The 21,150-nt window shown below is 43.0% G+C and overlaps 1 protein-coding gene across 2 annotated transcripts; it reads right to left on the reverse strand.

Moving 5' to 3' along the window:
- Positions 1 to 362: 362 nt before the first annotated feature.
- RGS10 (regulator of G protein signaling 10) lies at positions 363 to 21,150 on the reverse strand. Of its 2 annotated transcripts, XM_065672381.1 has the most exons (6): positions 21,015 to 21,034; positions 20,075 to 20,234; positions 15,028 to 15,146; positions 13,510 to 13,596; positions 7,150 to 7,293; positions 363 to 3,605 (listed from the first exon to the last, which is right to left on the reverse strand). In XM_065672381.1, the coding sequence occupies exons 2-6, from the start codon at positions 20,079 to 20,081 to the stop codon at positions 3,459 to 3,461; spliced, it is 504 nt and encodes a 167-aa protein (XP_065528453.1). In that variant the 5' UTR covers positions 20,082 to 20,234; positions 21,015 to 21,034; the 3' UTR covers positions 363 to 3,458. The 2 variants fall into 2 exon arrangements, with proteins under 2 accessions (XP_065528453.1, XP_065528451.1); XM_065672379.1 differs by lacking the exon at positions 20,075 to 20,234 and having other exon boundaries at positions 21,015 to 21,150.

Here is a 21,150-nt window from a genome sequence, read left to right on the forward strand (position 1 = left end):
AACATGAATATTCAAACCATTTTCTTTCTCCCTCACTATAGTTTTTCAAGCCCTCCTTCTCTGTGTCAACTTGAAGCAAGCACGGTGGAAGAAATGCACAGGAACAAAGAAATGGGAGGAGATGAAGAAGGTACAAGAAGCATCTGCTGTTGTTCAAGTGACTTTCTGCAATTTGTTCTGACAACAGCTCGCTCAGAAGTGAAACCAACTGTGTGTCATCCCATCTTCCAAGAGAAAAAACGCACTACAACAGAGTATGAGCAACTGTGTTAACAGGGACTGAAAGCAGAAAATGGGATAACTGGGATATGAAGCAATCTTGTCCCAAACTGTGTTCAAACATAAAACTGCCAGTGCACAGATTTGGTGTATTTGTAGGATATTTTAATTTTTAGCTGAGAAACACACAACTGGGTAGAGTTTAAGGCATGCAATCAGGCACAAAATTTCTCTTGCTTGCTTTCTGTGCTCAGACCTTCAGTGTAAGTTCTACAAACAGGAGTAGATCCTACCTTTAATCTCTACGTCAAGCAACACTGAGTACGCACTTACAGTCTGAGGTTCAATGCAACGTTTGCAGTTGTTCCTGGAGTGCACGAGTTACCTACTGGAAACTCAGTTCTTTTCCTGTGTGATTTGTTCTATGCCATGTACAGAGAAAGTCATTTCATAAGGTAAATTTGATCACTGAGAATATCAACAGAAGCAAAATAACCTTCTCCACGTATATACATGCTGCAGCTACAGACATCTTGCATGGCTTTACTTTGATTGCTCTTTCACTGGAAAATACAGATAATAGGAAAAACCCTTTGATTCCTGCACCTCACAAGTTTTCTCCTAAAAAGCAAACCAAAACCAGACACTACAAAGACACATCAATGGGGCAGTGAACTTTGCAGAAGAGCAGTTCAAAGATTAGAATTGTGTGGATTTAGGTATATTGTATTAGAAACATTGAGGTATTGAAATAAACACCATAAGCATTGAGATGCTGTGAAAAATACATTTTCATTTGAGTAACTTTTGGTTAGTAGTAGTAGTGTAAAGCACCTTTGTGTCTACTATGGGGCAGTTGCTCTTAACAAGCAAATAAGGCAGTACCTGACAGGGAGCATATTGCCAAGGAAAATGGTGTTCATAAGCAGCTACAAATGAGTATTTTCTCTCTTTAATGCCCCACCATTATTCCTACAGCTTCGGGGTTTAGTTATTATTATTTTAAAACATGATAGTCAAAGACTCTTCTCCCTTACTTGCGCATTTCTAAAATCAATATGATTAAAAAATAATCTACTGTGCATCCATGTGATGAATGTGGTAAGAGCTCATTCTCTGGTTTTCCCCCATGAAGGTCCCCGTCCTGCATTTTTCGGTATCACTAAGACTTTTGCTGCAATTACTGGGAAGAGACAAATCCCAACTCCTAAATGTGTTCAAGCTGCCCACTCCCAAGGACTTCAGTGGCATCAGAAGTTTCATCCTCTGCTGTGGCAGGCATTGAGAGTTTGTTATTACAGTGAATTTTCAAAAGAAGTAATCCTGAGATTACAAATAGTTGGCAAGTCCAGAACCAGACGGTCCCATTTCCTAAGCCCCATCCCAACAAAAAGATTCATGCATGGGTTTACCTCGTTCCTATAGAGCAAAACATTAAAATACAACTTAAGCATGAGATCAAATACTACTGAAAGTGCCTGAAGGAAGATTAGGACTTCACCATTAAGTCTTCTGAGAGCACAAAGGGAAAATTAAGTGCATAAAGATCACACCTTAAAACATGCATATGGAGGCACTGACCTCTTCTTTGATCTTCTAAACCAAACAGGCCATTTAGTTCTGAGGGAAGAATCAGAACTCCTGATCCCACTCTTAACACCTAACTAGGAAAGAGCCCACGGAAACAAGTTCCTTTACAAATTACCTGCAAGAGTGACTCAGAGTTAACAGAAATAATCAAGTCTGACAAGTGAGTTTGCAGCCTCAAAAATTACAATCTAGACTTCAGTTTTAAAACCTTTGTAGCAACAGTAGCGTACAAAACATATAGAATCACAGAAGAGTTAGGGTTGGAAAGGACCTTAAGATCATCCAGTTCCAAACCCCAACCTGGCCTTTCTGACAAAAAAAGAACTATAAAATGATCAAAAGCTAACTGGGCATTTAGATTAGCTGGCACATCAACTAACGTTCAAGGAAAGCAGTGCAAAAGTAACTGAGTAAATAATGAGAGAATGTGAAACAGCTACACTACACACTGCGAAGCTTGGAAATAGAGCACGTAGCTAATGGGCTTTCCCAGCTTCAGCTGCAATCTAGCAACACTACAGTGAATTAACTCAAAACTATATGAACAATGAAAAACTGTATGCCTAAATGTGCTTTGCAGCTCTGATACAGTCCCAGGACAACACGGAAGGCTCATTGGGAGAGTCTTCCTTTACCACCATTTCACCTTGGATTGCTTTGAGCAGGAATAAATTCCCACTCCTCTCAAACTTGCTGTAAAGGGCTAAACCACAGCGTCAAGCCCCTGTTCCACTGCAGCTCTCAAAAGTTACATTAGGAAACCCTGAAATAATTCTCTGGGGCAAACAAAATCAGGCAAGGCGATTTTAGTAGATTTTAGTAAAACAAAGCCAGACTTTGTTGGTTGGTCCTTTGCCAAAATATTCTTGCTCCACAGAGCAGGATTGTTCAGGAGACATAGGAGGGACCAGATGCTTCCCCATACAGGCATCTGACATTGATGTTATGCTGACATGCAGGATGTGCCCTGGTGAAGCTTTACTGAAATCAGTGCTTTTGTTCCTAGGGGAATACAGGTTATTCCATCCTCTGAAGAAGGTGATTGTCTACTGCAAAAATAGAGGAAATCATTACTAGAGAAGTGTTTGATTCAACAATAAGGGCAAAGCAAAACAGGTATCACCTTGAAAAAACAAAGTTACATAGGAAGGGATTGGATTCTATTGAGCCTAACCCTGAAAGATGCTGTCCCTTCATAATTAAGTTTGCTACGAATGACTCATCCACAAAGTAACGTGCAATTTACTCCTCAGCAGCTTCTCCCAGCAATTCAGGATGTAAAACCCAGTCACAAATGAAAATTACAAGGCAAAAATAGAAATCCAGGCACCCTATTTCCCATTTCTCATCATTATGAAGCCTCACAAAACAAAATACAAAAACTGAAAGCATTTTAGCTTGTGAAATATGAAATGCAATTCATGCTATGGAGGAATATCTCAGCCTTTTATGTAGGAAACAGTCTTTCCATGAGCACTTTGTTATTAGCTATCATGCAAAAACAATTAGTCGTTCAAGCAATTAAGAAGGTAAGTATCTCCTAAGAAGGTTTTGAGCTTTTCAAGCCCTAAATGCAACTGCTATAAACCTAGACTGTTCCTGAGTGTAATTTAGTCATTGTATTGCTCCTCCTGAAGGGATTCATCATATCATGTGTTGTAAATTCTTGATGCTCTTTTAGCTGCAGTCTGAGCCTCTGGTGAATTCTCCTCTTGCTCCTCACACTTCTTATGGTTTAGGAATATGTCTGACTTCAAGAAGCGGCTGTAGCTGTCGTATTTCATGAGATTGAATATCTGGTAAGAGGGGGAAAAACACAAAAATGATGACCTAAGTAAAACTAGATTTTAAATGAGGACAATATATGAATTCTAATATATTTTTGTTGTGTTAGTACTAAAAGCACCACTCAAAAGCATGACATTAAAACACACTTCAATCACTCAGAAGGGGCTGCATGTAGCAAACCATACTGCAGGTTCTACAGTCACTCTTTTCTATAGCATCCATATTAATTTAAGAACCAGATTATGATTTTCACAATAGCCAGCTTTGAAAACCTGATAGTGAAAGTGGGAGGCCACGTGCCACGGTCACTAGGTAGGATTTTACAGCTGATGATCAGATAACTGCACAAGTGGACAAGCCAGGACATTACCTGGTCCCCTTCCACTGCAGCTTTAAGGCTGCAGAGCCACCAGGAGCAAAACCCAGTGAGGGTCTCCTTCTGGCAGCGCAGTTGGAAGATATTCAGAAGGATGAAGAACAAAAGGCACCTTTCAGGCACCCTTCTGACTGCTGCTACTCTTGAGCATTACAGAATAGCTCACTATACATGCACAGCACTGGATAATTAAGAAAAAACCCTAAATAATTTACACAAATACTGAAACTACAAACTGAATCTAGGACTGAAACAACTGTTTTAATCCCTGTTTCTTAAGCTTAGGCTGATCTTCCCATCCCTTTTAGGCTACGACCCAACCAAATGCCAGGAATGGTCTCAGGCCAGATCAGAAATGCTGCAGGTACCTGCCACAAAGAGCTGACCTGGTACAGATGGAATTTGTCAGATAAAATGCAGCTTGAAGTTAGTGATGGATTAAATTTATGCCAAGACCTGCCCTTCTTCTCATAGCCAGCGCACAGCCAGCATGGAAGCATGAAGTCAATGCTGAGTATAGATTTTCTCTCCTCGGCTTGAGTTTAAGCTCATCCCTCAATACAACTGCTTTCTGTCCTATTTATACCCATTTAAGACAAAAAAAGACCAAAAACCTAGAACTCATTTGGAGTTCTCTGAAAACAAAAGGGCCTGGGAGAGGAGCTCAGAATCTGTTCAGGTGTCAAGGTCAGGACTATATTTTGCTTGGTCTTGAAACAGAGGGGAAGGAAAAAGTAAACCTCAAAACTATAATTGAGGAAAACCAAAGCCTACATCATCCTCTGCCTATTATTTCAGTGGCAGAGCCTCTCTGAGTCATGCTTCGTGACTGATTACATTTTATGGCACTCAGAGTAACTAAATTTCCAAGACTTGTTTCTGGATTGTGACCTGCATGAGTGGGTAATCCACGTGTGGATAACTGGAGCTTTACCTTTACGGGCCTCATTTCTAACTGAAAGTGCAACTGGGTAAAACAACTGTTAGGAGGAAAAGAAGTGAGAATCATAGAATCCTAGAATGGTTTGGGTTGCAAGTGACCTTAAAGTTCATCCAGTTCCAACCTCTACCATGGCCTGGGACACTTTCCACTAGAGCAGCTTGCTCCAAGCCCCATCCAACATGGCCTTGAAAACTGCCTTATCATTTCATGTCCTCAAGGAACCTGGACAGGTAAAGGCTAACACACAAAACTTGACTGTTCCTATCTGTGCATTTGCTGAAATATCCTCCTGGCAAATAAATTACATGAAGCATTTTACTAACCACTGTTCACATATTCTAATAGTTACATTAGTGTTTAAAACAATGGAAAACTTGCTTTATAAGCTACATATTGGAAGACTAAAAATCCCCAAATACCCTCTTGATGTAGACCCAAATCGATGCAGTTAAGTAAAGTCAAATTACACCTCTTGCCATTGGCTAACTACAATGTAATTTTAGACCTCTCTTTTTCCTAGTGTCATTTATAGCATCTCCCAGAGAGAAAGAGTACTAAGGTCAAAATCTGCAGGAGTCTGGTCAACCAAATGCACAGGACAGATTTCATAATCACAAGCAAAGGCAGAATTCTTTTTTCCCTCCTCTCCTCTCATCACCGCTGTGAAGCAGGAACATTTAAACTCATAAATATTTTGAAATCTACAGATCTCTATGAATCATTCTAACACCATTCAGGATGAACAACTGCCTCCAAGCTACTTGTTTAAGGCCATCCCACCAGCACATCCCACAAACACACCCAACAAGTAGACCCATTTTAATCAGCAGGTCTCTGGACCTGCTTTATACTTCAGACACACAGTGCCAGCAGTAGTTAACACTGTTCTTTAGAGAACAAATTATACCATTCTCCATACCTTTATAAGGATTGAAAACTAGGGAAGACTGTAACTCTTTGTGAACTATTATTACCTACCAGCAATAAGCAGAAGCTTCAAGCAGTGGCAACCTGCAACAACACATAGATGCTCTGCATTTGGTTTTAGAAGTTCACAGACTTTCTTCCTACACTAGTGGGATTCCTCTACCACTGGTCTAACATGTTTTCAGTTCAGGTATTACTGATCTCTGGCTGTTCATGTGCATGCTCATTTATTTGAACTCCAATGGTCTTCTCCAACGTCACTTTCATAATCACTCATGCTGAAGGGCAGTGCTTAGATGTACCAGCCCTTTCCCTTTACCTTCCCCCAAATCAGAAGTTCTTCTATGAAAAACTTTGCCTCTTCCCATTGAAATTGAGTTTCAGACATTTCCACTGCTAATGACTTGGAACCTGCTTGAAAGACAGCAGAGTCTTTGCTCCTCAGACCAATTCCACTGACCCAGCCAGTGCCCAGCTAACATATACAATACCTGATGTGAGATGGATTGAAAACACTATTTAAACCAGGGTGCTGTTTCTCCACAAAAGAGCCAAATGGAAAATACAGGTAGTCCTGAGGATGGTACAGAAATTAAAAGCAGTACAGACTGCAAGTGCTGGAAAGCTGCAGATAAGAGTGACTCACTTCCTAACTTAGGCATTAAAATAAGCTAAATAACAAGAAAATTTACCACCAAAAGACACGCCTGCAAAATGCCACTTAATTTGTACCAGACCTCCCAAGTTCGATAGGGAAAAGCAAAGTAGATACCAACTACTCTTTTAAGTTCTGTGTGTTACAGAAGAGGCTTTTTAGGAAATTGCATTATATTCATATCAATATAAATACCAAAACAAAGTGAAGAATCTTGAGCTCTCAAGGAAACCAGTAGCAACTATGGAAACAAACATCAGCAATGACTCAGCGCAAGTGAACACACAGGAAAATGTAGGCACTAAGTTAGTCAGCTGGGTGATTCTCAAGGTACTGGCACAGGAATCTGGGAGAAAACTTCATCCAATTTTCCAGGAAAGTCCTGAACTGGCTTAGAATGGTTGTGCCAAGACTCTTAACTAATCAGTCAGTTACACAGAGCCAAAATCCTTGCATATGGTGCATCCATCCTTGCAGCAGCTGCACTAATATCCCCAGTATGAAGCAACCCAGCTCCATGTGCGCTTATTCATTCCATGCCACAGGCAGCAGTAGGCAGATTCCCAACTTTCCAACACTAGCTTATGGTTAAAAAGCAGAGTCCATTAAAAGCAGACAAAAACCAAAAGAAACTGAAGAAAATAATTTTACCTGGTCCTGGAGCTTCTGAAACATGAGAGGATGAGGTGTCTCCAAAATGGTCTCACTCAAACGGGACTGCCCTTCAACATTGACCTGGGAGGAAGCTTTACTGGACAGGAAAGTCATGTAAATTTCTTTAGCCTTTTCTTGCATCTGCAAAAGGACATATTTATTTAAGGAATTACTTGCTGGGGGAATATGCTCATACAAATATTGTTAATGTTCTGTTCAAGACTGCTCCAAGTCACTTCTTGAGGTTCAGATCCTAAAACCAAAACACAGTCTGAGTTACAAGAGAGAACAAGTAATAAAACAGAAAGACAGATTAGCTTATTTGTGTCTATTCATCTGTACTGGAGGGAAAACATCTCCGCAGGCCAACTCCTGCGCTGAGATGAGTGGAAGCAAGCAGTGTTCAACACTTCGGTGAAACAGCAGGCCTTGTCTTCAGTATTTAGAAGACTATTTTTACTAACAGATAATCAGCGTGCTCAAGGAACCCAGAATAAAACAATATGGAAACTTACTGCAAGGCAAAACTAAACAAAGTTAGTGTATAATCCATGCTACTGCTAGATAACTGCCATACTACGTGCTCTTTCGTAACGACATTTTTACCTCACGGTAGCTCGCATGCAACGGTGACTACATGATTAAAGAAACCCAACAGCTTGGTTAATGGTAAAGATAAGACTCTCAACAGCCTCTGAAAGCTGATAAATAAGGGTAGGTGTGACTTGCATAAAGCTGTTTGTTAGTGTTTGCCTTGATTTCAGCATTCTCTTGATAAATCAGTAACAGTGATAACACTTCAACCCAACCTAGCATCTTTAAGCTTCAAAGCAGTAAATGAGTGGTCACAATCCTCTGAAGTTCAGCGCAAGCTCCCCCTTGACCAGAAGGTTGGATAAGAAAGCCAGTGTGGGAGAAGAAAGCCAAGCCTCTCTGCTGCAATCTGTATTCTGCACACTGAAAACCAGCCCCATGCAGCAGCAGGCACTGTACAGTCCTGAGCCGTGGGTACTCATCATCATTCCCCATGGCACATCTAATGAGCAGCTACAACACCACACCAGCATCAGCTAAAGGGCTGTGTTTTTGATGGGAAGTGGCTTGAAGAAGGAAGCATTTAAACCCTTGCCCATGGAGTCAGAATGTCTTTCATGTTTTACAGCTGAGAATCAACATTTGGGGACAATTAGAAGAAAAGCTACATGTGTTTGACAATTCCCAAGGCCTAAAGAGTTAACTCTCTCACTGCTGAAGGGAACATGTATTTTCCAGTATTCCTTTCTAAAACACATTATCCAGCTGATGGGTAGATCATGTGCCAGGTGCACTGGGTCACAATGAAGTGTTTAAGATGATGTTCCAGTGTCACAGAGCACGGAGGAATGTGTCAGCTGTGTCTGTTCTAAATGGGCAGTTAATCCAATCGATGAGACTGAGTTTAACTGGTAAAGTTAATACCCTGACGCAGACACAGTAAAGGTACCTTTACCTATTATTACACTACTGACTGTCAGCCCTACCTAAATAACTTTTGAACCTGCTGTCCAATTTCAATCGTATCTAAGAGCGGGGGACAAAGGACTGAGAAGTAATTACCCTCCTACTGATTCAATTGAAAAGAGTGGTGAGAGAAAGGAAAGGGAGAGGAAAAGCTGCAGTGTATCTTCAAAAGTTATCTACTCGGCCTGAACCACCAACATACACTTAGCTGCTGCCTAATCTGTGCACACACAGCTCCACACCAGCCACAACATAAGGTGCTGCTTGCGCAAGTAACACAGAAGCAACCTGGGCACTGTACAGGAGTACTGGAAGGCTTGAGGGGAAACATGAAACTAGAAGTACTGTGAGGAAGTTTAAAGAACATGGGGGGAGCAAGAGAATTGCGTGGGAGGTTGGTGAAATGGGGAGGATCTCTGGATTTGGTGGGGAAGAATGATAAAGAAAGGAAGTGAAAGAGCTGTGGTAGAGAAAGGGGGTTGCTGGAGAGACACAGGGGACCTGACCTTACAGTAATGGGGCAATACGGAAATGCACAACTAAATATTACAGGTTCTGCTGCACATGGAACAACTGCTATGTCTATGCTTCAGTAGCAGAGCATCAGTTTAACTGCAACTGTTTTTAAATAAAGTTACAGCTATATATGTTATAAACCATAAACCATATGTTTATACACCCCCCAAATGACATTCAGGGAGAGCCAGGTTCAGGCAGAAAAGACAGCAATGGTCCCGGTCAGTGGGTGGCATTCTTTGTTCTGTGTCAGCCTGAAACTAATGCCCTAGCACACAGGACTCTGCTCTGGAATTTAAACAACACTTAAACTGGGATCTTGTTCACAGGTGGTTATTAAAGGATTTCTGGCACTTTTCACTCACATCTGTGTGTTCACCCCAGCATCCGTGCCAAATTCCCATTTGGAGTACAAAGTTCTGTCTACAGAAATCCCCCTCGCTATTTCAAGTGGATATAATCTTCTTTCCCACTTCCTTTCCTAAGGTCACACTCAGCTCTGAAGCATGTGTGCTTCCCAAATGAAGTGAATGGAAGTCCCAGATGCTCATCAGTACAGAATCCAGCAGTTAGCAGCTGTGCAGCATTACCCAGTCCTGCTTAGCCATTGCCACATTCCACATGGGAAATGGCAGAAGAAACTCTTGAATAGGTATAGTTTGTTCTGGAATTGTTCTCTCCAAAGCTTGACACGGGTATTTTGATGGGTTTGAGCAACAGCTGTAAAGATTCCCTGTTGTTTGAAGCATTTATTACAATCTATAATTTCTTTTTAAAGCTCAGCTGCAAGAGAAGAAACATTTAAACCTTGGGAAGTAGCACAATGGACATGTTGTTTATTTCATCAACAGTCACAAACGCAGCAGCGTATGACTAACTCCAATAAAACATTTAAAGCTCAATTTTATTCCCTTAGCCCCACCACTCCTATTTCAATAATTAAATGTGTCCCAAGATGAGGACCATATGGGTGGCAGCAGAGCTCACTGCTGCAAGTGGACTTGACCCAATTCCTTCCTCAGTCTTCACTAAACATTAACATTTCTATTTTAACTTCAATTTTAAAGGAATATCCTTTCTTTTAAACTACAGAGATGTGTCTTGCACTGAAGGGAGGAGTTTGTGCTTTCCTGCTGCAGGAAGATAGGCTGAATCCAAAACCTGCCTAGACTAGTGATGTACTTTGCTTGCTGCCCTGATGCAGATGCTGAAAACCTGCCCTACTTCCTGAAATGAGCATGAGTTTTGTATTAGCTCACCCAAACAGGAAAACAAACACAAACTCACGGAGTAGTCTGGTCTGAACTCCATTTCTGCCTTCTGACTAAGCATTTTCACCACTAGTCTAGAGCCAACACAACAGTCAAGAGCCTGGCTTCTTCTTGCCAGCACTCCCTTTGGTCCCAAGGTCCAGCTGCATAGTGGCACACATTCAAGAGTAAAGGAACAGAAAGATGTATCTGTATCAGATCTGCCTGTGTTGGCTCGATAAAGTCAGCTTCTAGGCAGAACTGTGTGATTGTGGTTAGAGTAAGGACTGAACCAAATTTAGTAAGTCTTAAGGAAAGTCCCATAATATTTCCTTAGAATAGCACTAACACAATTTGCAACCAACAGAAAGCAGGAGCAGAGAGCCTGCATCTACCTGTGAAGACCAGAAAGGACATGAGGGAAGGACAGAACATTTACGGAGCCCGCCAACCTAATGGTACACCAGTTTATACAAAATCAAACACTGCTGCCGCTGACACAGAAGGGATGACAATAACACTAGGCATCACTGGCCAGGTAGCCACCTTTGTTCAAGTTTAAACTGACCAACAAAACCCCCACACTTGTACTCTCATGTCAAGTACCGAAAAGCTTATTTTATACTTTAAAAATAGGGGGAAAAAATGCCATTCAGTCTGGGTTAAATTGAACTCAGCTTCATCTGACCAAATGTCTAAGTGTCTATGAGCTAGTTTCTGTGGTAAACCAGCTTTAATGAGAAGCAGGTTATAAAACAAATAAAGAGATGCTTTTAGAATATCTTGCTCACATCAGATAGATACAAAGTGATTTCTGCAAGAGACTTTCAGAAGACAAATTCATGCTTTGTGCTATCATAAGCTCTGAAAAGATTTCTGGGTTTAGTGCTTTTTCTAGTTTTTTAAAGTATTTAAACAAGGCCATTCATAAGAAGCAGCTATAAAAACTTACTGTAAGTCTGTGCTATTCTAAAGCACATTTATGGTAACCAGCTACAATAGCTTTGGCAGTTCTAGGCTCCAGATTGACCACGCTGTGTAATGTTGGGTACTGAATAATTGAGCTAAATGGAACCTAGTTAAGCCTCTGTCCATTCATTCAAGAATCACTAGGCCACTATATTTCATTTTACCATTTACTGTACTTACATGTGCAATCCTGAAACAGCTAAAAAGATGGAAATTATTCAGCAAGAGAAAATCTGATTGTTATCCCTTTGCAAATTGGGGAAGCTTAAAGAACGAATTCCCACTTTCATTTCCATTTTAAAATGCAGTTTGATACTTGTCCAAGGGGTCTCAAGAAAAGGCAAGGACCCTGTACAACCTACAAAGCAAAAACAACTGACCTGTATAACACAAAGCCTTCTTCCTATCTGCATTTGTAGAGGGAAGAGAAGCAGCTAAAAACTCAAATCTGAAGTAGTGCTGAACATTACAAAGAGCACAGTCAATCTGAACATGTTCCTCTTGTTGCAAAAATATATTATTTTTGTATTTTTTATGTATTTATCAATACCAAAAAATATTCACAACTGAAACAAGCAAATTGTTGTGAGGGGGATGCTTTTCCAGTGCAACATGAGAGTATTTGCAGAAAGTAGAGTCCCCTCTCAAAAATATGTTTTGTTGAAAACCAGGAAAATGAACTGGGAAACAATTTCAAGCTGACAATATTTGGCTGACCTTAAGAGAGGTATACCTGCACTTTATAACCATAGAATCCCAGACTGGTTTGGGTTGGAAGGGACCTTAAAGCTCATCCAGTTCCAACCCCCTGCCACAGGCAGGGACACCTTCCACTAGAGCAGCTTGCTCCAAGCCCCATCCACCATGGCCTTGAGCACTTGCCAGGGATGGGGCAGCCACAGCTTCTCTGGGCACCTGCGTCAGGACCTCAGCACCCTCACAGGGAAGAATACTGCCCCCAGGAGCCCAGTTCCCACCCAATTCCTATTCCCTGACAGTTCTGATGGTAGACAAAGCCTGCATGGTCCATTTGAAGCAGGTTTAAGTGGCATCTTCCCAGCCTCACCTCCTCATGGTACTCTACTTATTTTGGCCAGAAGAGTGCAAAAGGGGCTGTACATTTGCACCTGTAGCCTTCTAAAATGTTCCCTTTGGCAACAAGAGCTGCACACATGTGAAAAGCATAAAGGTGGGATTTTAAAAGTAAGGGCTTATGGCATTTAGGAGTCTGACTCTCAAGGACAGTGATGTTCAGTTGGAGTTTTGAAACTAGTTCATTCCATTCTCACAGAATCCTCATCTCAAAGGTCAAATAAATTTGGAATTTCTCAAAAATAATAAAAATCACAAAAACTTTTTCAGACAGAAGCAAACCAAGCACAGCATATTTTAGGCCTGACTCCATAGGCTCCAAAGCCTAAATATGAAAGTGGATTCTGTGCTCCTGATGGATCTAAATGTAGACCAAGATCTAAGCAGTGGAAAAAACTTACTAGAGGTGGCTGGTTGAAGAATTTCCAATAGAAGGTTGAAGAATTTCCAATAGAATATTTTCTACTACAAAAATACAGCTTTCATGAAAATGAAATGCTCTGCAGACATCAATTGCAGGTATCTATTTGAATACATATTTAAATTGCATTTAATTTGAATACATATTTAAACAAAAAAAGCCTAAATGGGCCCTCAATTTGTTTTGCTTTGTAACTTGATAAAGCAAAACTTTTCATGTTGGTATTGTAAAACACTTTGCTGATTTTATGTTCCACTAAACATTCTACTGGTGTGTATTTTCATCTAATGGCTGTTATGCTTTAAATAAAAGTCTTGAATGAAACATCTTTATACATTCAAGCAAGATGATGCAACATCCCCGAATGAAACCTTCGGCTATTCCCAAGCAACAACAGAAAGTTCAGAGTTTTCATAACATGGGAAACGTGACAATTCCAGCATTTTGTTTTCATTTTGTTTCCGAACAATCCCACCACTGCGATCTCAGTGCAATTCCTTCAGATCTATTTATTCACACTCACATGAAGCACGTTATGCAACAGAAATGTTACAGCTTCAGCTCTGCTATGGAAGTTGTTGACAAGTAGAGCTTACTTAGGAAACATACCTGTTTTTTCCCCTGTGTTTTCTTAAACTCTTCACATGCTAACCAGAACAAAACATTTTCTTCACTAAATTCCTTCTTTAAAAACTCCTAGGGAAGAGAAAAACAAAAGTTAGGATCCAATTTCTCAATTGCTTTTCTCTCTTCCTACTATAGCTATTAAAACTAGACCCTGGGCTTAGCTTTACCAGGGTATGAGTTTCCATAGCGTCGTATAGCAGAAGTGTAGTGTATCCGCGTGCTACCAAGGCACAAATGAACAATCTTATTGAGCACTCTGGAAGTGCATTCCATGAGAATGAGCAGCTACATTTTAACCTCAGAGCACAACAGTAACTAACAAGAAGAGCTTCTTCAGTCTCCCTGAAATAACTCAAGTGATTTTACAGTCATTACTCAAAGGGAAATCCAAAAATACATTAATTAGCAGGTGAATATAATGAACTATTTTAATGAGTCACAGATCACTTGAGACTCTCATCTAGTGTCTTTCTGATTTTTAATGAGTAAAATCACTACAAATTAAAGTGTTTCTAATCATCACTGGCAATTCATTTAAGTAAACTAAAGCAGAAGATGCATTTGTGTTATCTAGACAGTGCTTAAACAAAGCACATTTCTCCAGAAGTGAGGCATGTTTTAAAATGAGGAGAAAAAAATTGTATTAAAACTCTTTATAAAACATGATTGAAATATTTATAGCTCTGAGATCGTCAGTTTTCTCTTTCAAGTGTTAGAAAATAGAGAATAAGTAAAGCCAAGAATTAAATAGCACCAATATTACTCTGTTTCCTTAAGAATTCTAAATCCAAGTGGTTTGTGCTTCTATTTTACACCACTTTCCAAACCAGTCTGGCAGTAAAACATTTTATCCCAGTGCATTTTATCAGTTCTTGGTGTGGCAAAACCATACTCAAGTAGATAGTTCCTATTCTTATAGCTAGTATGGCAAGAAGGCCTTGAAAAACCAACTCGGCACCTTCACCCAACTAAGCCTCAAGCCTGTGTTAAGAGCTGCACCAACCCACACTTTATAGAAAACTTGAAGGGAATTCTCTTCAGTACGGCTGCTGCAACACAGACTAAGAGCCACACAGTTACCAAGCTCAGGAGCTGTTAGTGATAACTCATTCCTTAAGGACAATGTATGAGACTAAAGAGTGCAGGATCAGCCCTCAGTGATAAATAATGCTTGGCAAAAGAGATCAGTGGCTCAAGGACTGTAGTTTATCCAACAGTAACTTGTTAATCCTTGTAACAGCTGATAGATCCAATTAGAAAGATGCAACCAAAAGTCTTCCATCGCCTTAGGAGAGCAAGCTGCAGTAGCAGTGGGCAAAAGGCACTACCTTAGAAGCTCAGCTAGTGCCACAGCTCCAACTCTGCCCATCTAGTCAGGGTACATATCTGGAAGGATGCACACCTATGTGCTTACAGCAGTGGCACCATTTACCCTGAGACTTAATTCAGCTTTAAATCCTAATTTCAGTTTATTTAAATATCCATAGTTAATATAGCCACCCTAAATCTTTTCACTCCTTCTGGATCTTCGAGGAGGCTCTCCAGTGATGTAGCCCATTTTGAGGTTCCTTTCAAGGTTTGGTGGCTGCTGCTTGGGTGCCCCTCGCTGTCATTTATCTCTGGAAAAAAATGGGGAAAAAAAAGCCATTTTAGTTAGAAGTGATGAATGTCATATACAGGTCTCCCCCACTGCTCTTTGCACTCCTGGATTACAGCTGCTCTCCTTAAAAGAAACACCATAAACCTGAAATTAAACACACACATACTTGAATTCTGCTTTGCCTGTAAGGAGGCAGAAATGCCTTGCAGTGTTATAACTCATGAGCATGTAAGTAGGTGCTGTCACTGGTTTATAGGAGTTCAAGCACCTTTTCTTGCTTGCAGAACACAGTGACCGCAGCCTGCACGGTAAAAGGACCATTTGCTTCTTTCGTCCTGGCACTGTCAATGCCATTGGCTTCTATAAAGCAAATCCTGGGCAGTCACACACATGCAATGTATTCTGAAGAAAAGGATCACCACTGGAGGTTGGGAAAAGGCAAAGAGAGAAAGAAAAGTAATGCTTTGTTTAGTGGGAGAACAAGTGCAGTATGTTAACCCAGTCTAAAGGGAAGAAAGATGGCAGGAGAGCCTCAGTCCAGCTGAGCTGTCCTGTTACTGGGAAAGAGGTATGTGGGTGGGTTTTATGTTTCCGTGTTTTCAAGTCCACTGAAATGCTGTTTTTATAAGGACTATGCCCACACCTTACCTGCCAGCCATGTTTCTCACACACAGGACAGAAGGGATAAACCTTGAGTTTTAGGTTGAATTATGCTGCATCCAAGGCTGGTAATGCCAAAAGATGGTTTGCTGGCTACCCATCACAAAATCTGTAACTTGGGAAAACTCCAGGAATTTTACCTCTTATCTGATAAACCCTAGAACAGACATAAGGTACTTGGCTTCCTTTCCTCTCACTCATGAAATGCCCAGGGAGTACAGGCAATGAACAGTCAGGCTAAGAGCTCCACATTAGGTCTCTGCGCACTGGAAAGGTGCAAAAAGCTCCTTCTGTAATCAACACAAATTCTATTTACTGTTATAACAAATACAGAACTCTGCTCTGCTCTTGTGAGACCCCCCCTGCAGTCCTGCGTCCTCCCAACACAAGAGGGATGTGGAGCTGTTGGAGTTAGTCCTGAGGAGGCCACAGAGATGCTGCAAGGGCTGGAGCAGCTCTGCTCTGGAGCCAGGCTGAGAGAGCTGGGCTGGGGCAGCCTGGAGAAGAGAAGGCTCCTGAAGGGGAGACCTGAGAGCAGCTCCAGTGCCTAAAGGGGCTACAGGAAACCTGGAGAGGGGCTTGGGACAAGGGCCTGTAGGGACAGGCCAAGGGGAATGGCTTGAACCTGCCAGAGGGGAGACTGAGATGAGCTCTATCAGACACCCTTTTCAGCTGGTAGCTAGCATGATAAATGCTAAGGTTAAAGCCCTACAACATACTGGCACAACAGCAAAGCCTGCTGAGTTTTGGTTAGTAGGGACCTGTAGAGTCTATTTGTTTTTCTAACAGTGAGATGGCCACTGTCGGAAATGAATTAACATCTCCTCCCTAGATAGAAGTTAAGGTTTCCATACAGGAGAAATTACAGAGCTGGAAAAGAGGTAAAGTTTCTGGAGCTGTGGTTTTCATACTCACTGCCTAATGCTGAGTGATGTACACTGATGCCCTACGTAAATACAGCTCTATAAGAAAGGACAGCATCTAAAACAATCAAGCAAATGTAGATCCTGTCCCTCTTCTGCCTGCCCTGCTCTCACTATATGATGCAGATACAGCATCAACCTGAAATTTCTCACACAGTGAATGCCTGACCCTGTGCCTGCACAAAACCTCTCAGAATCCAAGATCTTACCCCCTTTGGGTAAGGACTTTGGCAGACTGGCCTCCAAAGCAGTAAGTACAAGCTATGTATAAGTACATATATATAATCTCTGTAGAAAGCAAGTATAAGCTCTGTGTAAGAAACACAGTCTGGTAAAGGCCAAGAGTCAGAACCTGAGGACTGTCTGAGCCCACTACTGCAGACTTCATACGTAACACGAGCACAGTGAGTTAACTGTGCCTCAGTTTTCCCCTCTCTCATGCAACAGGATGTGGTTCTTGATTATCACTTGCAAATTTATTTTAGGAACCTGAGCCTGGGCATCTAATCTCCATAAAACCTGAGATTTCAGTGGGAATAGCCAAGTACACTGGAACAGAACACAGTTACCTCTGAGGAGCTTCAAACTCTTGTTACGATCATTCACCCGCAAGCAGAATGGCAGCTCTGTACGTAGAACTGTTCACAGCCTGAAGAACCAGGCCATTCCGCTATTTAATATAGGATTCAGATATGATATGGGAGATTTTGTTTCTAGTGTTTCTTTTCCAGCCAAACTTGAAGTGGACATTAATGATTACTTTGAAAAGCATGTGTTTCAATGAGCCAATGCAATACAGGGCAGACCCAGAGGTCGTGCAGCACAGCTCTTGTCCTGAGCAGTCCCCAAAGAGCCTGCTGGGGACATCATCTGGCTGGTACCACCATGGACCAGAGCCATGCCAGGGACATGCCAACAGGATGGTTCAGCTCTGTGTGCTGGGCATGGCACTGATCAGGCTCCCCCCTGCCAGGCAGACTACCATTAATCCCCATGCTCCGTGTTCCTTTGCAACCTCTATAAAACTTCAGCACACATGTAAATAGGCTGTACATGACACATGACGGTAGGAAACACCCTGAAACTTTATGAGGATATTAAAACTGCTGCATATTTTTATTACAACCCATTAAATACGCCATCAGAGAAAAATATTCTGATACAAAAGTGGCCCCCAATTAGGAGCATAACTTCCCACTCCACATGCTGGAATCATTTAGCAGATCTGAAGTGTGATTTCTATTTTAAGAGCTCAGAAGATAGGGAGGAGGTTTTCCCCACACATGACTCCAGAAGCCAACCCCCAAACGCAGATCCCATAACACAGTACTAAATTACCTTAAAAATGATACTTCCACTGAGGCAGAATTTAATGAAAGTCTGAAACAATTTATTTTTGAAGGCAATGCTGCAGTAAATGTAATTACATGAACGACCCTCCTGAAAGCTATTTATCTCTGTGTGCTATTTATAAAGATAACTTCCTCCTGTTAAAATCATCTAGTGACAGTTACTTAATACACGCAACACTGATGTTTAATAACCCAAATGCGCACATTAGTATGATTATTTAAATGAGGAAGGCAGCATGTGCTGATATGGAAAACTGGGAGATCATTTTGAGCATCAAAAAGGGAATTACAAAATGGCAGTTCTTCCACCAATATTTCTGTAAGAGAAACAGATAGACTGTACAACAGATGATAAATATGGTAACTACACTTCCTTCTATCTTTTATACAGGTTAGAAACCAAGGAGCAGGGAAAGACAACAAAGCAAGCACCGTGCAGCATGAGAGCGCGGCTGCAGAGCCTCTGCTTGAAGCAAACTTCACACCAAGTGTACGAGTGCAACGCAGCTCTTACATGATGTGTGGTGGCCAGATGCTTCTACATGCACAGTAAATAATTAAGTCCTTACGTTAGCAGCACTGTTACTTTAGAGGAGAAGCCTATACTAAGACAGCAAGTAGGTAGCTGCATTAGCTGGAGCATAGAGAAGAATCATATAGAAGCTGCCTTCTCCATCGCACAACAGTTCTGCTGCATCAGACCGCGGATGAAGGCTCTTTTCAAGCAATAGATCACAGAATCAGCTCAGTTGGAAAAGACCTTTAAGATCGTCAAGTCCAACCATTCCCCAGCACTGTCAAGGCCACCACTAACCCATGGCACTGAGGGCCTCATCTACACTGTGTGTGAACACTTCCAGGGACAGTGACTCCACCGCTGCCCTGGGCAGCCTGTTCCTATGCCTGACTACTCTTTGGGGAAGGCATTGTTCCTAATATCCAGTCTAAACCTCCCCTGGTGCAGCTTGAGGCCATCTCCTCTTCTCCCCTTGCCTGTTATCTGGGAGCAGAGACCAACCCCCACCTCTCTCCATCCTCCTGTCAGGCAGTTGTAGAGAGCGATAAGGTCCCCTTGAGCCTTCTCCAGACTAAAACCCTAGGTCCCTTGGCCGTTCCCCATCACACTTGTGCTCCAGCCCCTGCATCAGCTCCAGTACCCTTCTCTAGCCCCGCTCCAGCACCTCAATGTCTCCCTTGTAATGAGGGGCCCAGAACTGAACACAGGATTTCGTGTGCCGCCTCACCAGTGCCAATGTGACTGTAAGTGCAGCACTAATAACACCGTAATTATCAGTTGAAGTCTGGTGTCAAACCCGACAAATACTTACATTCTCTACACAGGAACTTGGACTGAAACCACAGAAAACATCAACACCAAAACATACCACTTTGCAGGTCAAACCTCACTTCTGGCTCTTGCTTTCAACAAGTACAAAAATGTGGAAACCCATCAGACATTCAGAGATTAAGGCCCAGCTAACTGAGTTCAACATGCTGATCGTCCACCTTCCAGAGGGGCAACACACTACAGCAGCTTCCCAAGCTGCTGCCATTCCCAAACTGCTGATACATCAGGCTGTGTGGCTCCGTATCACACAGCACAGACCCATACCCTTCACCACAGTGCATCCCTCACCTCGATGCCTGTGCTTCCTGCACACACAGCTCCTCTACAAGCTCCTTAACTAAAGACAACCAGCACAAATGACAAAAGCACCATGTAATGAGCGTACTCCTTATTTTACATTTAAGCATTAATATATGATGTTCAACAAAGCCTTCTCGATTTCTTAATGAAGAACTGATCGCACCGCCTGCACTTCCCCCTTTGTCACCTGTGAGCCACAAACCTTTCTTATTACCTTAGAAGTACTCTGAATACCTTGCCTTTCCCTAGAAGCCACCACGATGCCCATCCAGCAACAATCACCAGTCTGGAATTAATAAACCCAAGGTTATGAAACAGGGGGAAGCTTCATCAGTAACCAGCTGAAAAGGGAAAATTCCCTTACTTTCCATGTATCCGAACGCCACTGGATGAGTCCTCACACACCAATTCTTTCCTAGGAGTAGCTGAGTTTCAGCTCTATACGAGGGCTGCCCAAAGCACGAGCCTCAACATCCTTTTCTGCCTGTCTCCGACAACAGATGGCCACTGGATTCCAGTTTTAGCTATGGGGAAGGAAACCGAAGGGACGTTCCGCTTTTGTAGCATCTCTGGAAGCGTTCGCCAGACATCACCCCCCAGAAACAAACCCAGCTCCAGACACACACATTTGGCTCTTCTCAGGAGGACGGTAACTTCCGATCGTGCTTTATAAAATGCCCTATCCACCGGGATTCCGAGTTTGTGACTTCTACCTCGGTTGTTTCAGTGATGATACAGAGACCGTTTGGAGCAGAGACCGCGGCAGACTCGGCGCCAAGGGGTGCCCTGTAACAGCACGAACGCCTTAGGACGCCTGTCAGCCCCGCGTTTCTCGCTCCTCAGTAACTCCCGCGGCAGCCGAAGACGCTGCCCCCGAAGGCAAACTCTCCCCGCGTCAATCCCGAGCTCCAGCAGCCACGCTCTGACGCTGCCTCGCCAGCACCAGCAGCGGCAGGCAGCAGCTCGCAATGAGAGCGCGGCTGATGAGGCGCAATGAGCCCGAGCGGGCTCCAGTTCCCTCTTCCGCGCAGCTGCCGGGGCGGGAAGAGCCGCGCTTCCTTCCCCGGCGGGGCCGGTCCCCCCCGCACCGTGACCCGGGGCACGGCAAGAAGTGAGGGGACCCTCGAGGGGACCCCCTCCGCACGCTGGCTCCAGCCCCGCCGCCCGCGGGTACCTCAGAGCCGGCGCGGCCCCAGCTGCGGGGCTGGGCTCGCCCGGCTCCCCTCAGTGAGAAAGGGCGGGAGACCCGCGCCGGGACCGGGCTCGGCCGCGCTTACCCAGCCCTCCCCGCCGGCGCCCGTTACCTGACGGCGGCCGCTTCCTGCTGAGCCGGCTCACGGCCCTGTTGAACATCTCGGGGCGGCCGCGCGGCCCCGCGCTGCCCGGAGCCGGAGGGGGGCGGCCGCGCCTTCCCCGCTCCCCGCCGGGCGGCTCCCGCAC

Source organism: Lathamus discolor, chromosome 3 (genome assembly GCF_037157495.1).
Source record: "Lathamus discolor isolate bLatDis1 chromosome 3, bLatDis1.hap1, whole genome shotgun sequence".
In the NCBI taxonomy this organism is placed as follows: Eukaryota; Metazoa; Chordata; class Aves; order Psittaciformes; family Psittacidae; genus Lathamus; species Lathamus discolor.